Here is a 16,864-nt window from a genome sequence, read left to right as displayed (position 1 = left end):
TCCCCACTTCTCGCTTTTAAGGAACACTTCTAGCTGCTCCTAATTCTCCGTCCTCTGGCGGGAGGGCAGTCCTCGCCTCGGCGGTTAGGAACTGAAGTGCGATGGCTGCGGGTGTTACTCTAAAAGCTACCCCCCCATTTCTACGCTGGAAGCTGCCCCTCCCGCAGCGGAAGAGGCGTGACCTAACTTCGACTCGCTATGTCCACGAACAATATGTCGGACCCACGGAGGCCGAACAAAGTGTTGAGGTGAGAATCCCAAGATCATGGCAACGTGGCTCAGGTTGTGGGTGTGGGCTGGGGCCCAGGCAAGCGCTTGTCCATCCTGGGGGCAGGGCTTGAGCGCCCCTGACCCTTGAGCCTGTCGCAGGTACAAGCCCCCACCGAGCGAGTGTAACCCGGCCTTGGACGACCCGACGCCGGACTACATGAACCTGCTGGGCATGATCTTCAGCATGTGCGGCCTCATGCTTAAGGTGGGCGGGGTTGAGTTTCCATGGGCGTAGCTCGTCCTGAGAACGAGGCCGGGGGGCGGGTTCGGAATGAAGCGGGGCGTCTGGCCAGCGCTGAGGGGGCGGGGCCTGAAGTTGGCCGGGGGCGGGGCTGGGGTGACGTAGGACCAAGAAAGCCCCAGTGGGGTACGTGGCAGGCAAGGTTTTGAAGTAACTTGAAAGGGACTCGTGGAGAAAGGGCAGGGTCCTTAGTGTTTGGGGATGTGAGGGGACATGGTGGGATCAGAGACCCTATGAGCGGGCGGGACTGAGCAACTCCTGGGGGGCAAGGTCAGAGCTGCACAAGGTGGAATCAGTGGGCTGGAACCGGTGCCTGGGAATGTGGCTTCGGGGGCTCATTGGCCTGCCTCTCACTGACCTAACCGGCCCACCCACCTATACATTTCCCCAGCTGAAGTGGTGCGCTTGGGTCGCTGTCTACTGCTCCTTCATCAGTTTTGCCAACTCCCGGAGCTCAGAGGACACTAAACAGATGATGAGTAGCTTCATGTGAGGCTTGGCCTGGAGAGGGAGGGGCTCCTGAGTAAGTGGGGAGGGGAGACCCAAGCCTACCCATCCTGGCTTGACCCCTCTCTCCTGTCTCAGGCTGTCCATCTCTGCCGTGGTGATGTCCTATCTGCAGAATCCTCAGCCCATGACACCCCCCTGGTGATGTCAGCCTAGCCAGGTCACATCCTGGAACCCTTCTATCCACCTTCCCCTAGACTTTGGCTGCTCAGTCTCCTGCCCTCAGCTGCTGTACTGGACTTCCCTGAGTGAGGGAGTCTCAAGGGCCCAGCTGGATGGAGAGAAACTGGCCCCTGCCCTGGGGTCCCACTTCTGCTGGGTCATAGAGGGAAATCCCTGAGGCCTACCCCTCCTGCCTCCTCTAGCCTGCCTGCTGCTAGGGGAGATGTTGTCCATGTTTCTAGGTAAACTCACTCGTTTTCTTGTTGAAACCAGTCAATAAAGTTTTTCACTGTAGCTGCCCTCCGACTTCTCTCTTCTGTTCTGTGGGGGTGCTCCCCTCCTCCGCTCAGTTAGGCCTGGGGCAGGGCCCCAGTCTGGAGCTTTCTGGTGTTTCACTTACTTATTTCACAAGCTGCATGCCTTAAGTCAGGTGTCAGGGACAGGACACTGACCCCCGCCCTCTGGAGGCTCTGCTAAGCAGTCTGGGCTTTGATTTTCTTATTAGAGGAATGGAGTAATGTCTGCCAACTGGATGGATTGGTAGGAATTCGGAAGGGCATGAAAGACTCATGGTCCTTCCCCACCTGCCAGCCCTCCCTCCTCACTGGGTCCGAGGGATCCGTCCCAACCAGGCTGATGCCTCCCATCCCCAGCACTCAAGGGCAGTTCGTTCATCCATCGTTCCAGTCCCCGCAGGATAGAACAGGATTCGCATCAACCCCCGCTCGTAGCCAAGCTCGGTCCCTCCAGAACCCTAGCCCTGAAGGTGATGATGGTACAGGACGCACACACTGCACCCTCTAGGAGAACTCGGCACCCGTAGGAAAATCTGAGACCTCTGCCCCTCTGGGGACAAGGAGGCACTCCAAGGTCCCAGGGAGCTGGCGAGACGCTTAAAGGCGCCAATGGTCAAACCAGCGTCCCGAGAGTAGGACACGCCGGGCGCTTTCCCACATTCCTGGAGAACCCAAGTGTGCCCAGGACTGCGTACTCGTTCCCGTGACGCGCCAGGCCCCGCCCTCCAGCGCCGATTGGCCAGACCGGGTTCTGGGGGCAGGGCCTGGGAACCACAGGAGTCGGCGGCGGCGGCGGCGGCGGCGGCGGCGGCGGCAGAGCCATGGGCGGCGGCGGCAGAGCAATGGGCGCCGGCTGGCTGGCTTCGGGGGTCCGCGCCGGCGACCGCCTGGGCGCAGCGGGGACCTGGATGAGTTCCCGCGCCCTGCGTCCGCCGCTCCCGCCTCTTTCCTTTCTCTTTCTGTTGTTGCTGGCGGCGCCGGGGGCTCGAGCCGCTGGATACGAGGTCAGCGGGGCCCGTGGGCGGAAAACTCAGGGAGTCGAAGTCCCGAGGACGGTGTGGAGGTGTGTGTGGGTGGTTCTGATCCGTGTGTGCCTAGTGAATGGCTGCTGAGGGGACAGTGTGGTCTGAGTGCGTGCTTTGTGTCATGGAGAGGTCTGGCTGTGCGCGTCTGAGAACGGGGCTGTGTCTGATTGTACCTGCCTCCCTGTGTCTCCGGGTCGCTTGCCTGGACTTTGCATGCGCTTAACTGTGTGATTGGAGGGGCAGGGGGTGAGCATCTGTGTGTGTATTGAGGGGGGAGCTTGTTGAGAGCTGGGACTCTAGTGTCAGCCTATCTGGAGTTTTAACTTGGTTCGTCTACTGCCTGGCTGTATTACTTTGGGGAAGTCATCTCCCCTCTCTGAGTCTCAGTGCCATCATCTGAAAACTGGGGATAATATTGCTCTACGTCCCGGGTGGTTGTCTGCCATTTGCTAATGCTTAACGAACATCAGCTACTACTATTATCATTTTCCCACGGTGTGAACGAGAGCTGCCTTGTGGGGTTGTGCAAAGTGGGAGCTGTATCTGTGACCACAACTGCGAGAGTACTTCACAAAATTCGTGGCAAAATAGAATTGAAAGATAACAGGAATCTTTCCATGAACTTTGTGAAATACCCTTGTATGTGTGTGTCCTGCCTGGGAGGGCTTGGTCTCCTCTGCACACTGTTGGGGTCAGGCCTCTTTACCCTCTGAGTCACTCACCTCTAAATCAAGCCTTAGCTTGCGACTCTCCCCCCACCTCCCACCTCTCCTCTTAACTCTGGGGTTGCTCATAGACTGTGTGTATGTGTTTGGGGTCCCTGTGCAGACATGCCCCACTGTGCAGCCGGACATGCTCAACGTGCACCTGGTGGCCCACACACATGATGACGTGGGCTGGCTCAAGACAGTGGACCAGTACTTTTATGGCAGTGAGTAGAGGGTGGGGACTGGCACCTGGGACTGCCATGGCCCCTCTGAGCCCCTCTAGGCCCTGCACATTAGGGTGGGGGCAATGTCCAACTTGGGTTCCTGTGTTGAGGAATGTCCCCCTTGTATTGGTCCCTGATTGCCTGACCCCTGTATCCACAGTCAAGAATGACATCCAGCATGCTGGCGTACAGTACATCCTAGACTCAGTCATCTCCGCCCTGCTGGCAGAGCCCACCCGCCGCTTCGTCTATGTGGAGATGGCCTTCTTCTCCCGCTGGTGGTACCAGCAGACAAATGCAACACAGGAAACCGTGCGGCAGCTGGTGCGCCAGGGTGAGCCTGCCCCAAGGAAATGGAAAGAGGAAGCCCAGCCCAGCTTCTCTTTCTGCAGTCCTAGTTTCTGAGATTTTATCATGCCACGTGCAGGCTGTACATGCATGCGGCTCCTCCTGCCTGGAATCTCCCTTTATTTTGAGAAATGTGCACCGTCCAGGGCCCCACCTCCAGTGGATCCTCCTGAAAGCCTGCCATGCAGGGAGCTCTCTTTCCTGTCTCTGGTTACATGGGCCTGGGAGCAACCCCTCCTCTCCTTCCAGGCCTGAGCATGCAGGCAGGTCTTCTTACTCCCAGCATCCTCCACCCTGGCCCCACCCCCAACAGCCAACCTGGACCTTGTCCCTCCCTGCACAGGGCGCCTGGAGTTTGCCAATGGTGGCTGGGTGATGAACGACGAGGCGGCCACCCATTATGGCGCCATTGTGGACCAGATGACACTCGGGCTGCGCTTCCTGGAGGACACATTCGGCAACGACGGGCGCCCCCGTGTGGCCTGGCACATCGACCCCTTCGGCCACTCTCGGGAACAGGCCTCACTGTTCGCCCAGGTGCAGCCACCCCTTCACTCGCCCTGACTCCACTCAGCCACTCAAGCCCTGCCTTTCCTTGCTAACTCACACGGACCAGGCCCTGACCCACAGGCCCACTGAGGCCCCCCCCCCCCGCTTGGGTGACCTGTGAATCTGCGACTCATGTTCCTTTTATGCTCTAGCCTAGGCCCTGCTATGCCCCAGTCCCGCAGGCTCCGGCCCCTCCCCTGACCCGCCCCTGTTACAGCTCTGGCCCACAAGCCGGTTGGCAGATGGAGGCCTCCTGTGCTTTAAAACCAGCTCCATTACCTGTACTCTGACCCCATCCATCCTCATGCTGTGGAAAGGGGACCCTCACTCCTTGAGTCAGGCCTTCTTTTGGCTTTCACTGATCTGGGGAGGTGGAAGTGGGTTCCGACCCTTCCCCAAGCTTGGAAATAAACTGGCAGCCACCGTACTTTCAGCCCCGCTTCCTACCTGTGCTCTGACCCACACCTCCCGAGCTGAGCCCTGCGTGGTGGTGAGAGGGCGGGGCCCTCATTCCTACTGTCCTTCCTGCCCTACTCCCAGATGGGCTTTGATGGCTTCTTCTTCGGGCGCCTCGATTATCAGGATAAAGAAGTGCGGAAGGAAAAGCGGCAGATGGAGCAGGTGTGGCGGGCCAGCGACAGCCTGAAGCCCCCAACTGCCGACCTCTTCACTGGTGAGGGGGTGGAGGGCCCTGCGCTTGACTGAATTCTCTGCTGTCACTGTCCTAGAATTCTTAATACTTTGTGAACAAGGGCCCTCTGTTTTCGTTTTGCACTCGGTCCCATACATTCTGAAGCCCATCCTGGGTGAGGCCTGGCAGGCATTGAACCCAAAGCAAGTCTGGGGCGTGGGCCACCCCCCTGAGCCTGGTTTGGCCCTCAGGTGTGCTCCCCAACATTTATAACCCACCGGATAATCTGTGCTGGGATGTGCTGTGTGCTGACACGCCTGTGGTGGAGGATCCCCGCAGCCCTGAATATAACGCCAAGAAGATGGTCGATTACTTCCTGCAGCTGGCTGCTGCCCAGGTAACCCTGGTGTCCAGAACCTGCCAGACTGATGATTATTAGGCTTTCCTGACACCTCCTCATACCCCTTGGAGGAAGGCACTGTTCTCTTCACCATCACTGTGTCCCCCTCTTGGATTTGTGTGCATGAGATGGCATGGGACAGTGCCTCAGTGCCCTTATCTGTGTGGTGGGCCCAGGAGAACTGCTCAACAGCTAGTGGCTGTTTTTATATGTGTCCCTACTCTCCTATGTGCCACACCCACCCCCCTAACCATGCCTGCATGTGTGCCTACATTCTTAACCACATATATACCAAGACATAGCTATTCATGGGGGGGACCGGGACACCCCAGCCTGAGGACTCCCCTCTGGCCCGCAGGCCCAGTACTACCGCACCAACCACACCGTGATGACCATGGGCTCGGACTTCCAATATGAGAACGCCAACATGTGGTTCAAAAACCTGGACAAGCTCATCCGGCTGGTCAATGCCCAGGTCAGTGTGCCCACCCCGTGGTACCCCTGTGTGCTTGGATCCCTGGGCCTTGGGTCATGTGCATAGCTATGGGTGCTATCTTAGTTTTCTATGGCTACTATAACAAATTACCACAAACTTAGCACCTCAAAACAATAGAAATATGTTGTCTTATAGTTCTGTAGGTCAGAAGTCCGGCATGGGGCTCACTGGGCTAGAATCAAGGTGTTGGCAGGACTGTGCCTTTCTGGTGGCTCTAGGAGAGAATATGTTTCCTTGCTTTTTCCAGCCTCTGAAAGCTTCCCTGAATTCCCTGACTTGTGGCCCCTTCCTCCATCTTCAAAGCCAGCTCAGAGCATCCCTCTGACACTGCTTCTGTAATCACATCTCTTTCTCATTCTCTCCTCTTCTGCCTCCCCCTTCCACTTTTAAACAACCTTGTGATTACATTGGGTCTGCTGGATAATTCAGGATAATCTCCCTATTTTGAGGTTAGCTGATGAACAACCTTAATTCCATCTGCAGCCTTGATTCTCCTTTTCCATGTAACCTACCATAGTCACAGGTTCTGGCAATCAGGACGTGGACATCTTTGGGGGGCCATTATGCTTCCTACTACAGATGTTTTGATGTGTCACTGTAAGTGGCCTGCAGCTGTGGCTGTGTGCACCGGCAGTCACTCTTCCCCATCAGCACACAAACTTGTCTCCCCTCTTCCATCTCAGATGCCCCTTCTCATCAATCTTGTCCTCACCACCTGTGTATTCTCTACATCCTCACCACCCACTCGCTCCCTGCACTGCTGTTTCACCAAAACAGCTCTCAGTAACCATCACCGAAGGCCTTCCAGAAGATATTTCTCAGTCCTCCCATGCCCATGGTGTCTGAGGAGACTTCAGCACCTCGACCACTTTCTCCTGCAAAATCCATATCCCTGGGCTACCATGATGTCACACCCTCTCGCTGTTTCTCTTGCCATTGACTGCTCCTTTGCCCAACTCCATTTCACAAACTCTGTAAGTGGAGTCCATGGGTTCAAATCCTGGCTTTGCCACTTACTGGCTCTGTGATTTTGAGAAATGTTCTTAAACACAGTGCTTAAGTTTCCTCATCTATAAAAGGGGCATAATGGTGGTCCTCACCTCATAGGGCTGTTAATGAGAGTTTAATGAGGTCGTTTGTGTAGATCAGTAGGACAGTGCCTGGCACAGAATATGTGTTAGTGGTTGTTTGCTACATTATTTCTGGCTGAAAACCTCCTGCTCTTCCTTTAAGACACCAACTGCAACGTCTCCTCCTCCAGGAAACCTTCACCAAAATCCAGGGGGAGACTTTGCTTTCCTCTGTGCTCAGATCAGCCCCCACAAATACCTGTGGTGCCAAATCCAGGACAATTGCAACCAGCTGACTCTTCAGTGTCTATCTCCTTTGCTTGGCTGTGCATGCCATGGGGGTGGGGGCTGGTCTCTCTGATTCTATTATTATTATTTTCTTTGGGCGGCTGGCCAGTCTGGGGATCCAAACCCTTGATTTCGGTGTTATAATCTGGTTCTAGATTGTGTCCGCAATCTTGAGCATACTGAAGACCTGAGTGATTGTTTGCTGAGTGAACAGTGTGTGTGAGTATTATGTATGTAACCAGAGAGATGACTGTGTGTGGAGGTGTGTAGACATGTGTATGCACATAAAGGCATGTAGCCCATGCACATCCCTTTCTTCACTCAAATGCTTACTGAAGGACCAGCCCGTGGTTCACTTGGGAGAGTGTGGTGCTGACAACACCAAATCTAGGGTTAAGATCCCCTTACCGGTCATCTTTAAGGAAAAAAAAGTGCTTACCGAGCACCTACTGCACACACTGGTGACAGAGCATGAGCAGAACAAATATCCTTTTCCATGTGGAAGTCACCTTCTTGTTCCTCCTCCACCTCACTAAGTTGAAAGTGAGTTTAGTATAAAAGCTGTCTTTTGGTAACCTGACAGTGCTGAAAAATGATTCTTCCTGCTCTATAATGTCACATTTAGTTTTCCACAAAAGTTTTGAATAATAAAATAGGAATTATTTAGGGCTGGCTGGTCAGCTCAGTTGGTTAGAGCAGTGTTAATAACACCAAGGATAAGGGTTTGGTTCCCCTTACCCACCAGCTGCCAAAAAGAAGAAAATACAAAATGAAATAAAAAATTGAAATTATTTAAAATGTTTAGGAAAATTTCAAGTTTATTCTTGCATCCCTGAAATCCTTTTCAAGGATGGTAATATTCGGCTTGGGCCAAAATTCATTTCCACCCTTGACTGTTGGTTTGCACTTAAAATGTGTATTCATTGAATCTGCACCTACCTGGTGCATGAATGTGCGCCCACGCGGGGAGGTGTGTATGTGCGCACGGGTGTTCCCGGGAAAGCGCGGACTCCCGAGGGCTTACACACGCCTCCTCCCAGCAACAGGCAAACGGGAGCCGAGTCCATGTTCTCTACTCCACCCCGGCTTGTTACCTCTGGGAGCTGAACAAGGCCAACCTCACCTGGTATTTGGGGAGAGGGGGAACCGGGGAGCTTGGTGAGGGGGGATTGGCATGCCCCATGGGTCATGACCCTGCCCTCAATGCCCCTGCCACTGCAGGTCTGTGAAACAGGACGACTTCTTCCCCTACGCGGACGGCCCCCACAAATTCTGGACTGGCTATTTTTCCAGCCGGCCGGCCCTCAAACGCTACGAGCGCCTCAGCTACAACTTTCTGCAGGTGGGTGGGCTCCGGGCTCAAGGGGGCAGCCCAGGAGGTCCGGCAGGCCCGGTGCCCCAACATACCCTCTGCTCCCCAGGTGTGCAACCAGCTGGAGGCGCTGGCGGGCCCGGCGGCCAACGTGGGATCCTATGGCTTGGGAGACAGTGCACCACTCAGTAGGTGTCAGGCCATGAGGGGACGGGAGTGGGGCTGAAGCTGGAAACCATCCCTAAGTCACACTCCCTCGAGTCCCCTCTTAAAGCCCCTAAGAACCCTGCCCGCAGCATGGGACCTTTCGCATCTCCTTGGGGTCGGGCCCGAGAATCCTGCGGCACCCCGCCGGACTCACCATCTGCCCGCAGATGAGGCGATGGCGGTGCTCCAGCACCACGATGCCGTCAGCGGCACCTCCCGGCAGCACGTGGCCGACGACTACGCGCGCCAGCTAGCGGAGGGCTGGGGACCCTGCGAGGTGCGTGGGGCGGGGCCTGGGAGCGGAGACAAGGAGGGGCGGGGTCAGCTGTAGGGCGTGGTCGAGGGCAATGGGGTGGGGCCTAGGAGGGCCAGTGGGGGCGGGACTTGTGGGAGGGGCGGGGAGGAGAACGGGTGGGATCCTTTTGCACTGCTCCCCAGGTTCTCGTGAGCAACGCGTTGGCGCGGCTCAGCGGTTCCAAGGAGGACTTCAAGTTCTGCCGCGATCTCAACATCAGCCTCTGCCCGATCAGCCAGACGGCGGCGCGGGTGAGCCAGGGCGGGCAGGGCGGGGCCGGGAGGCAAGTCCCGTGGGTGGGACTAGAGTCGGGTGGGGGTGGGGAACCAGGTGGATCGTGGGGGGGGGCGAAGAGGAAGCGGGGCTCAGGCTGAGGGGCTCTAGAAAGGGTGGTGGTCAAATTTTCTGTAGGACCCTACTGAGGCAAGATCACGTGGGGCGCAGTGAAGCTGGGGCAAGAATGACAGCATTGCACCAGCAGGGGGCTTGGCCTGGAGGGCCATGACTGCACCAGCATCACCCAGACACGTTGTCGTGCGTGGTGGAGAAGGCCAGCTGTGACCCATGCCCTCCCTGACCGTCTCTCCCCAGTTCCAGGTCACCATTTATAACCCTCTGGGGCGGAACGTGGATTGGATGGTGCGGCTGCCAGTCAGCAAAAGCGTTTTCCTCGTGAAAGACCCCAATGGCAGGACTGTGCAGAGCAATGTGAGCCCATTTAATAAATATTCCCTCCTTGGACACTTGCTCCCATGCACATGCCCCCTTCCCCCCCATGGACACCTCCCTCTTGGGTATCTCCCCCTCATGGATACAATCCCTCTCCATCAATACCTACCCCTCCACAAATATCTTCCCCTCTGCCCTTTAAAATCAGCTCCGCTTGGGAACATGTACCTTCACGGGTGGTCCCCCTTTCAAATATCCCCCCATAGATTTTCTTCCTGTTCATGGATATCCCCTTCATCCCAGAAGTCCTCTTCCACGAACCTCTTCCTCCCCTGGGAATCTGTCCCACACTCCCCTGCCTCAAGGATCTCTTCCCTCTTCCTCACTTCTCTGTCCGCCCTCCGCAGAGGATGTTTTCCACCTTGTGAATCTTCTCTGCAGTCTTTTCCTGGGACACTCCCCAACACCTAGATTTCTTCTCCTCATCCCGGGACTCCTCCCCTTCCTTGAGTTTGATGCCTCTGTGTCTGTGTGGCTTTATATGTGTACTCACAGCCTCTTGACTCAGTTTCCCTCCTTCCATACCTGAGGTGGTGATACCTCCCAGCTCAGACAGTCAGGAGCAACATCCGGAGCTGCTCTTCTCAGCCTCCGTGCCCGCCCTCGGTTTCAGCATCTACTCAGTAGTCCAGGTGCCTGGCCGGAACCCCAAGGCCCGCATCCCCCTCTCCAGACCCCAGAAGTCCTGGTCCCGTGACTTGGCCATCGAAAATGAGGTGAGACCACATTCAGATCCCTTTCCCTGCCCCCGTGACAAATTTGAAGTGTTATGGTGAGCTTCGTGGTCTCTGGGTCAGCAGGTCCTGGGTTTATGGTCAACCATCACCACTCCCCTGATGGTGTGTCTTTGAGTGAGTGACCTTCATCTGAGCCCTAATGTCCTTTCCTGGGGCTGTTATGAGATCCCAGTGTGATCATGGATGACACCTGACAGATATGTCAGAGTTGATGGCAGGTGAGGGTTTGCAATTTTAGAGGGGTGTGTGTGTCAGGCCTTCCTGATAAGGTGATACACGGGCCCTGGTACTTTTGCCTTTGTGGGCCCCTTCTTCCATAAAAAAAAAAGTTTTTAAAAAAATTTTTATAAAGATGACCGGTAAGGGTATCTTAACCCTTGGCTTGGTGTTATCAGCACCGCACTCTCCCGAGTGAGCCATGGGCCAGCCCCTAAAAAAAAAAAGTTTTAAAATATGTTTTATGATGGTATTGGTATAAAGATAAATATAATCCAGGCAGGCTTCATTACAATATGTTATTTATTTATTTATTTATTTTTGCAGCTGGCCAATGCAGGGATCCCAATCCTTGATCTTTGTATTATAACACTGCACTCTAACCAACTGAGCTCACCAGCCAGCCCTATTCATTATTATATATGTTTTCTTCTGATTCTAAGAGAAATAAAAATATTTCCTTGGGTATCCACAAATCTCGTTAGTCCTGGCACCAGGGTTCCTGTGCCAGAAGCCCAAGCCAGTCCTGTTCCGGAGCAGATGATGACTGTGATGGGATTTAGGCTGTCACAGTTGCCCTTTGGCTGTTGGGGGGGGAACAGACTATGGGAGGCCCAGCATAGAAGCAAAGAGACCTGGAAGGAGTCATCTGCACTAGTCCTGGAAAGCCACGGAGGGATAAAAGTATTAGATTGAGGATAAGGTTGAAGATGGAGTTGTTGGGACTTGTTTTTTTTTTTTTTTTTTTTTTTTTTTTGTGTGTGTGTGTGTGTGTGTGACCGGTAAGGGGATTATAACCCTTGGCTTGGTGTCGCCCGCACCGCGCTCAGCCAGTGAGCACACCGGCCATCCCTATATAGGATCCGAACCTGCGGCCTCGGGAGTGAGCCACGGGGTTGGCCCTGTTGGGACTTGTTAATAGTATCAAGTATGAGGAATGAGAGAGTGAGAGGAGACAGGGGTGACTCTGAGGTTTTGTCCTGAGCCCTGGGAAGGAAGGAGCTGCAATTGGCTGAGGTGATGGTCATTAACATCTGTCCACCCTTTCTGCCCAGTACATCCGGGCTACCTTCGACCGTAACACGGGGCTCTTGATGGAGATTGAGAACATGGACCAGAAACTCCTGCTGCCCATTCGCCAGGCCTTCTTCTGGTGAGAGAGGACCACCAGGTTAGGGGGAGGGTGGTGCTTGGATCCTGGGCCCCTTAACTGACTCTCCCTTGCCCTGGCTTCAGGTACAATGCCAGCATAGGTGACAGCATAAGCAGCCAGGTTTCGGGTGCCTACATCTTCAGACCTAACCAACCGAAACCCCTGCCTGTGAGCCGCTGGGCTCAGACCCGCCTGGTGAAGGTCCGGGGCCAGGAATGATGAGTGGGCAGTTGGGGACGGGAGCGGGGATGTGTGGAGCCTGGGAGGGTGTTGTGACATGTGCAGGGTGCAGGCTGCGGGGAGGATTTACTTCTCCATTAGGTAAAGGGGCTAAGACCTGAGGGGAATATTTGAGGATCTTCGCACAGGGCTGATTGATATTCATGGCTGGTTGCACGAGAGTCTCTCCTGAGGAAGCGTGTAGGAAGACATTCACATCTGCTGTGGGTGTCAAGATTATACTCAGCTTTGGAAACTGGGGTTGGGATGTTTCCACTTGGCCCAAGTGTAGCTGCTCGAAGAGTTCACCGAGGTCTGTGGTGACAGGAGTGTATATCTGGGGTGGATATATGAGAGCTCACAGTTCCGTAGGGCTTGGCACCTTGTAACACCAAGGTCAAGTGTTTGGATCCTAGTACTCACCAGCTCCCCTGACCCCCTCAAAAAGGTAAAGGGCTTGGTTGAGTCTCACCTTGGGTGGATATCTGAGGGTGCATTTGGCTGGGAACTGCGGTTTCCAGGGCCTCTTACTGAAGTTTCCTCTTGGGCAAGAATGGGATAGTTAATGGCAAGACTCATATTCAGCGTGATTCCCCTTGCAGTGAATGTATGCATACCTGGGTCACTGTATTAGGATATAGTTTTGCCTGTTGGAACAGAGTTACCAAATTAACTGTGCCTAAAACAAGATAGAAGATTCATTTCTTCTAATAGAGAGTTTGGCTGGGCCATCCAGGAAAGGTGGGACAGTTCCACAGTCACCCCAGGCCCCTTCTATCTCATTGCTCTGTCTTCTCAACATTCAGTGTCCACCTCATGGTCCCTGATGGCTGCTTGGGCTCCAGCCATCACATCTGCATTTGAGCCAGTGGCAGAGCAAAAGGGGCAAGGAACATTGTTCATACCACTTTGACCACTTTCTGTGGGGCAGACCCTGGTTGGGTTGATCCTGATGTAGGTCTTTGTGGGGTCCACAGCCCAGGGGACATTTGCAGGGCTCACCTCTACCTGCGTGCAGGCTGACACCTGCCCTCCACCCATGTGCCCACAGACGGCCTTGGTGCAGGAGGTGCACCAGAACTTCTCAGCCTGGTGTTCTCAAGTGGTTCGCCTGTACCCGGGACAGCGGCACCTGGAGCTGGAGTGGACGGTGGGACCGATACCTGTGGGGTGAGTGGCAGAGGCTGGGACTGGGGCGTGGGGGCAAAGGTAGAGTGGGGTTAGGTGAGGCTCACAATCTTGCCATCCCATTGGGAACAGCGATGGCTGGGGGAAGGAGGTCATCAGCCGCTTTGACACGCAACTGGAGACAAAGGGACACTTCTACACAGACAGCAATGGCCGGGAGATCCTGAAGAGGAGGTGGGGTGACTGAGTGCACTGAGGGGTCCTCTGTGGTGTGTGTGGCCCAGGGGTGGTGGGGACATTGGCTGATCATGTGAGTGTGGGAGGGAGAGGATGAAGGGGGCGTGAGGAGTGAGGAGAGTTAGACCCCAAGCCTGACCAAATCCCACCCCACCCCAGGCGGGATTATAGACCCACCTGGAACCTGAACCAGACTGAGCCGGTGGCAGGAAATTACTATCCAGTCAACAGCCGAATTTACATCACGGTACCCCTCCCCCCACCTGCTCCTCCCCACACTACAGAGCGGGAGTCACCCCCACTCGCAGCATCTCCCAACTGCCTGGGGCTGGGGCTGGCTCCAAGCCCTGCCCTTCACTGTCGCCCCTCATTCCCCAGGATGGAAACATGCAGCTGACTGTGCTGACCGACCGCTCCCAGGGGGGCAGCAGCCTGCGAGACGGCTCTCTGGAGCTCATGGTCAGTAGGTCCCAGCCCCATCCAAGCCAGGGTCCTCCTAGCAGTTCCCACCCTGGCCCCCTGCTGGAACTTGAAGGTGGTTTCTGTCCCTCTTCTCTGCTGTGGTCCCCGACGAAACTGAGAACGCCATTCCTGTGTCCAGATTTCTGGCCCAGGGACACCCGCAAGACCCTCAATCCTCACCCTCTCCTGGCCACTATCCCCCCAGGTGCACCGAAGGCTGCTGAGAGACGACGGACGCGGAGTAGGGGAGCCACTGCTGGAGGCGGGATTGGGGGTGTGGGTGCGAGGGCGGCACCTCGTGCTGCTGGACCGGGTCCGGACTGCGGCCGCTGGGCACCGGCTGCTGGCAGAGAAGGAGGTCCTGGCCCCACAGGTGGTGCTGGCCCCGGGTGGCGGTGCCCCCTACCATCCCGGGACCACCCATCGCACGCAGGTGAGGGGAGGCGGGTGGGCAGAAAGAGAAGACCGGAATGAAGTCTGCGGGGAGCGGGTTGGGTGCCGATTTTCCTAGGCTCAGCCGGGACCCCCCCCCACCTCACCGGCCTCTCACTCTCCCGGAGGTCATAAGCTAGTCCTGTTCCCTCCGTTTAACCTCATCCCACAAGCAGTCTCCGCCCAGTGCCAGCCCAGCCCTCTCCCTCCTGCTCACCTCGGCCCCGCCCTCTAGCCCGCCCCTCGGCCAGCCCCGCCTCTCCGGAGCCTCAGCCCCGCTCTAACATTATCCAGTCTCGAGCCAGATCAGTTCGGTCCTTTCCGGGCTGGGACCCGCCCCCAACTTGGGACTGTCCCATCCCTGAGTCTGCCTCATCCCCTCATTGGCTCAGCGCTCTCTTTAACGGCCCTGGCCACGCCTCCTAAATAAGCCCCGCCCCTGACCACAGTTAGACCCCGCCCCTCTCCGTCCAAGCCCCTCCCCTTTCCGACTCAGCCCGCCCCACTTGCCGCAGTTCTCAGGGCTGCGCCGGGAGCTTCCGTCCTCAGTGCACCTGCTCACGCTGGCCCGCTGGGCCCCGGACATGCTGCTACTGCGCTTGGAGCACCAGTTCGCCGTGGGGGAGGATTCGGGCCGCAACCTGAGCTCTCCCGTGACCTTGGATTTGCGGGTGAGGAGGGCAGAGTGGGAAGGAGAAATGAGAGAGGCAAGAAAGAGGGGCACCGGGGAAACCTGGCTTTGCCTCTACTGAGCCTGGCCTGTCCCCTCTGCACAGGACCTGTTCTCCACCTTCACCATCACCCGCCTGCAGGAGACCACTCTGGCAGCCAATCAGCTCCGGGCCAGCGCCTCCAGGCTCAAGTGGACACCAAATACAGGTGGGGATCTGCCCCAGGGTGGTGGTCAGGTGTGGTCTTGCCTGGGGCTGGCAGCCGGGGGCAGTGTGTGAAGTGTGGGAATGTTGGCCAGGACCCAGCGTAGAGCTTGAGGATCTAAAGCCATATCCAGATCCAGGTTAGGGGCTTAAGGATCTGTAGCAAGTCCAGCAGTGGGTCTTGAGGGTTTGGGGATAGAGTTTAGTCTCAAGAACAAGATTTGAGAGTCTCTGACAGTGTCTAGTTCTGGGAGGGTGTCCATCACCCCTGGGGTTGGCTTGAGGGTCTGAGGGCAGTGGCCAGGTTTTGGAAAGGATTTGGAGACGTGGAGGTTGTATTCAGGCCCAGGGAAGCAGTTTAAGGATCTGAGTGTGAGACTCTGGGGACAGATTTGGGGGTGTATGTCTGTATTCAGGCCCAGGGGAGGGGGCACGGTGGAATGAGGCAGAGGAAGTCTGCACCCCCTCACCCCTCCTTCTCCTGCCCCTCCCCAGGCCCTACCCACCACCCCACTCCTTCCTTGCTGGACCCAGCCACCGTCACACTGCAGCCCATGGAAATCCGCACCTTCCTGGCCTCAGTCCAATGGAAAGAGGATGGCTAGGCCTGTGGGGATGGCCGGTTCCCAGCCTGAGCCCTTTGCTTGGGGGATGGGGCAGACTCTCCTCTTACTGCTGCTCCTCCCACCAACAAAAGCCATTAAAATGCCACTACTAAGACTCAGGTCGTGATGTGACTGAGTGTGGGTTGTTTTGCGTGCTTGTTTTTTGGAGCAGAACAGAATTATGAGCCAGAAAGATCAGCAAACCCTGGCTGAGCCCTGCAGGGAGGTCACTTGCTAGCTTGAGTCCTCACACCTGTGTCCTGGCTGGCCCGGGTCCTCTCCCACCTGGCCTGGGGGGAGCTGGGTGCTGAGGGCAGGGTACCTGGGAGGTCTTTGTGGAGGAGGCAGAGGCTTCTGGTGTGCCCTGGGGTCTGCTACTGAGGAAGGAGATGTTGCAGTTAAGCCCACAGTTTAGAGTCCAAAGGAACCGACGTCCACTCCAGTTGGCAGTCTTGTGAACATCCCTTGTGGCTCAGAGAGGCAAGGGACGACATTCAAGGCCTACCTGCAGTCCATGTGAAGATCAGTGTTTGGCTGTGCTTCTCAGTAATTTGTAGTCATTTTCCAGAAGTGGGACTGCCTGGGACAGAAAGGGACGTGGGAAGAGGGTGTTCCCAACCCTGTTCCTGTGTGGATCCTGGTTGCTGGATGCACCTCCCCAAAAGATTTGTAAGTCTCCCTCTAGAGGGAGTAACTCACCTGGCCATGGTCCTACATAGGGGCCAATCATTGAAAGCACCAACTGAGCACCAATGTTCTTTAGTCACCCTCTGATGACAAGGACTGGCCCAGGGTGGATGGGGAAGCTGAGGGAGGGTGGTAGTATGTTAACCCTTTAATGTTTCCAAGTGCCCCTCCAATGGGCCTGTTTGGTGTAGGCCAGCTAGGAGTGTCAGGGTAGGGTAGAGGGGCACACTGGATCCTGCTGTGGTCCCACACAGGGCCTGGTTACCAGGTTTGCTTCCCTTTTCCTAAGTTTCACTTGACCTTGGTCTTATAATACCATGCTCTAACTGAGTTAACTGGCCAGCTAAGTGTCCCTC

At 56.0% G+C, this 16,864-nt stretch overlaps 2 protein-coding genes across 4 annotated transcripts; both read left to right on the top strand.

The window, feature by feature from the left end:
- Positions 1-140: 140 nt before the first annotated feature.
- Positions 141-1,474, top strand: WDR83OS (WD repeat domain 83 opposite strand). Its single transcript, XM_063112762.1, has 4 exons — positions 141-248; positions 370-475; positions 903-1,000; positions 1,097-1,474. The coding sequence occupies exons 1-4, from the start codon at positions 199-201 to the stop codon at positions 1,161-1,163; spliced, it is 321 nt and encodes a 106-aa protein (XP_062968832.1). The 5' UTR covers positions 141-198; the 3' UTR covers positions 1,164-1,474.
- An 823-nt stretch (positions 1,475-2,297) lies between these two features.
- Positions 2,298-15,923, top strand: MAN2B1 (mannosidase alpha class 2B member 1). 3 transcript variants are annotated; one of them, XM_063109695.1, is made up of 24 exons: positions 2,298-2,480; positions 3,330-3,432; positions 3,593-3,766; positions 4,124-4,317; positions 4,870-5,002; positions 5,212-5,357; positions 5,719-5,835; positions 8,255-8,340; positions 8,436-8,556; positions 8,636-8,714; positions 8,901-9,010; positions 9,172-9,279; positions 9,620-9,736; positions 10,288-10,473; positions 11,766-11,863; positions 11,947-12,064; positions 13,134-13,252; positions 13,343-13,444; positions 13,607-13,694; positions 13,826-13,906; positions 14,115-14,342; positions 14,857-15,012; positions 15,118-15,220; positions 15,712-15,923. In XM_063109695.1, exons 1-24 carry the CDS (start codon positions 2,298-2,300, stop codon positions 15,819-15,821), a joined length of 3,060 nt encoding a protein of 1,019 aa, XP_062965765.1. In that variant the 3' UTR covers positions 15,822-15,923. The 3 variants fall into 3 exon arrangements, with proteins under 3 accessions (XP_062965765.1, XP_062965768.1, XP_062965767.1); XM_063109697.1 differs by having other exon boundaries at positions 2,459-2,539; XM_063109698.1 differs by lacking the exon at positions 3,330-3,432 and having other exon boundaries at positions 2,416-2,539.
- Positions 15,924-16,864: the final 941 nt, after the last annotated feature.

The sequence above is a fragment of the Cynocephalus volans genome, chromosome 10 (assembly GCF_027409185.1).
Source record: "Cynocephalus volans isolate mCynVol1 chromosome 10, mCynVol1.pri, whole genome shotgun sequence".
Classification (NCBI taxonomy): domain Eukaryota; kingdom Metazoa; phylum Chordata; class Mammalia; order Dermoptera; family Cynocephalidae; genus Cynocephalus; species Cynocephalus volans.
This window is presented reverse-complemented; position numbering and strand designations above follow the sequence as displayed.

What these genes read in the sequence shown, in the direction of transcription:
- WDR83OS (XM_063112762.1), top strand. Translation starts at nt 199, where the DNA reads ATGTCCACGAACAATATGTCGGACCCACGGAGGCCGAACAAAGTGTTG. An exon ending in AGGCCGAACAAAGTGTTGAG is followed by an intron (nt 249 to 369) that starts GTGAGAATCCCA and finishes AGCCTGTCGCAG; the next exon opens with GTACAAGCCCCCACCGAGCG. An exon ending in TGTGCGGCCTCATGCTTAAG is followed by an intron (nt 476 to 902) that starts GTGGGCGGGGTT and finishes ACATTTCCCCAG; the next exon opens with CTGAAGTGGTGCGCTTGGGT.
- MAN2B1 (XM_063109695.1), top strand. Translation starts at nt 2,298, where the DNA reads ATGGGCGGCGGCGGCAGAGCAATGGGCGCCGGCTGGCTGGCTTCGGGG. An exon ending in AACAAGGCCAACCTCACCTG is followed by an intron (nt 8,341 to 8,435) that starts GTATTTGGGGAG and finishes CTGCCACTGCAG; the next exon opens with GTCTGTGAAACAGGACGACT. An exon ending in AGGGCTGGGGACCCTGCGAG is followed by an intron (nt 9,011 to 9,171) that starts GTGCGTGGGGCG and finishes ACTGCTCCCCAG; the next exon opens with GTTCTCGTGAGCAACGCGTT.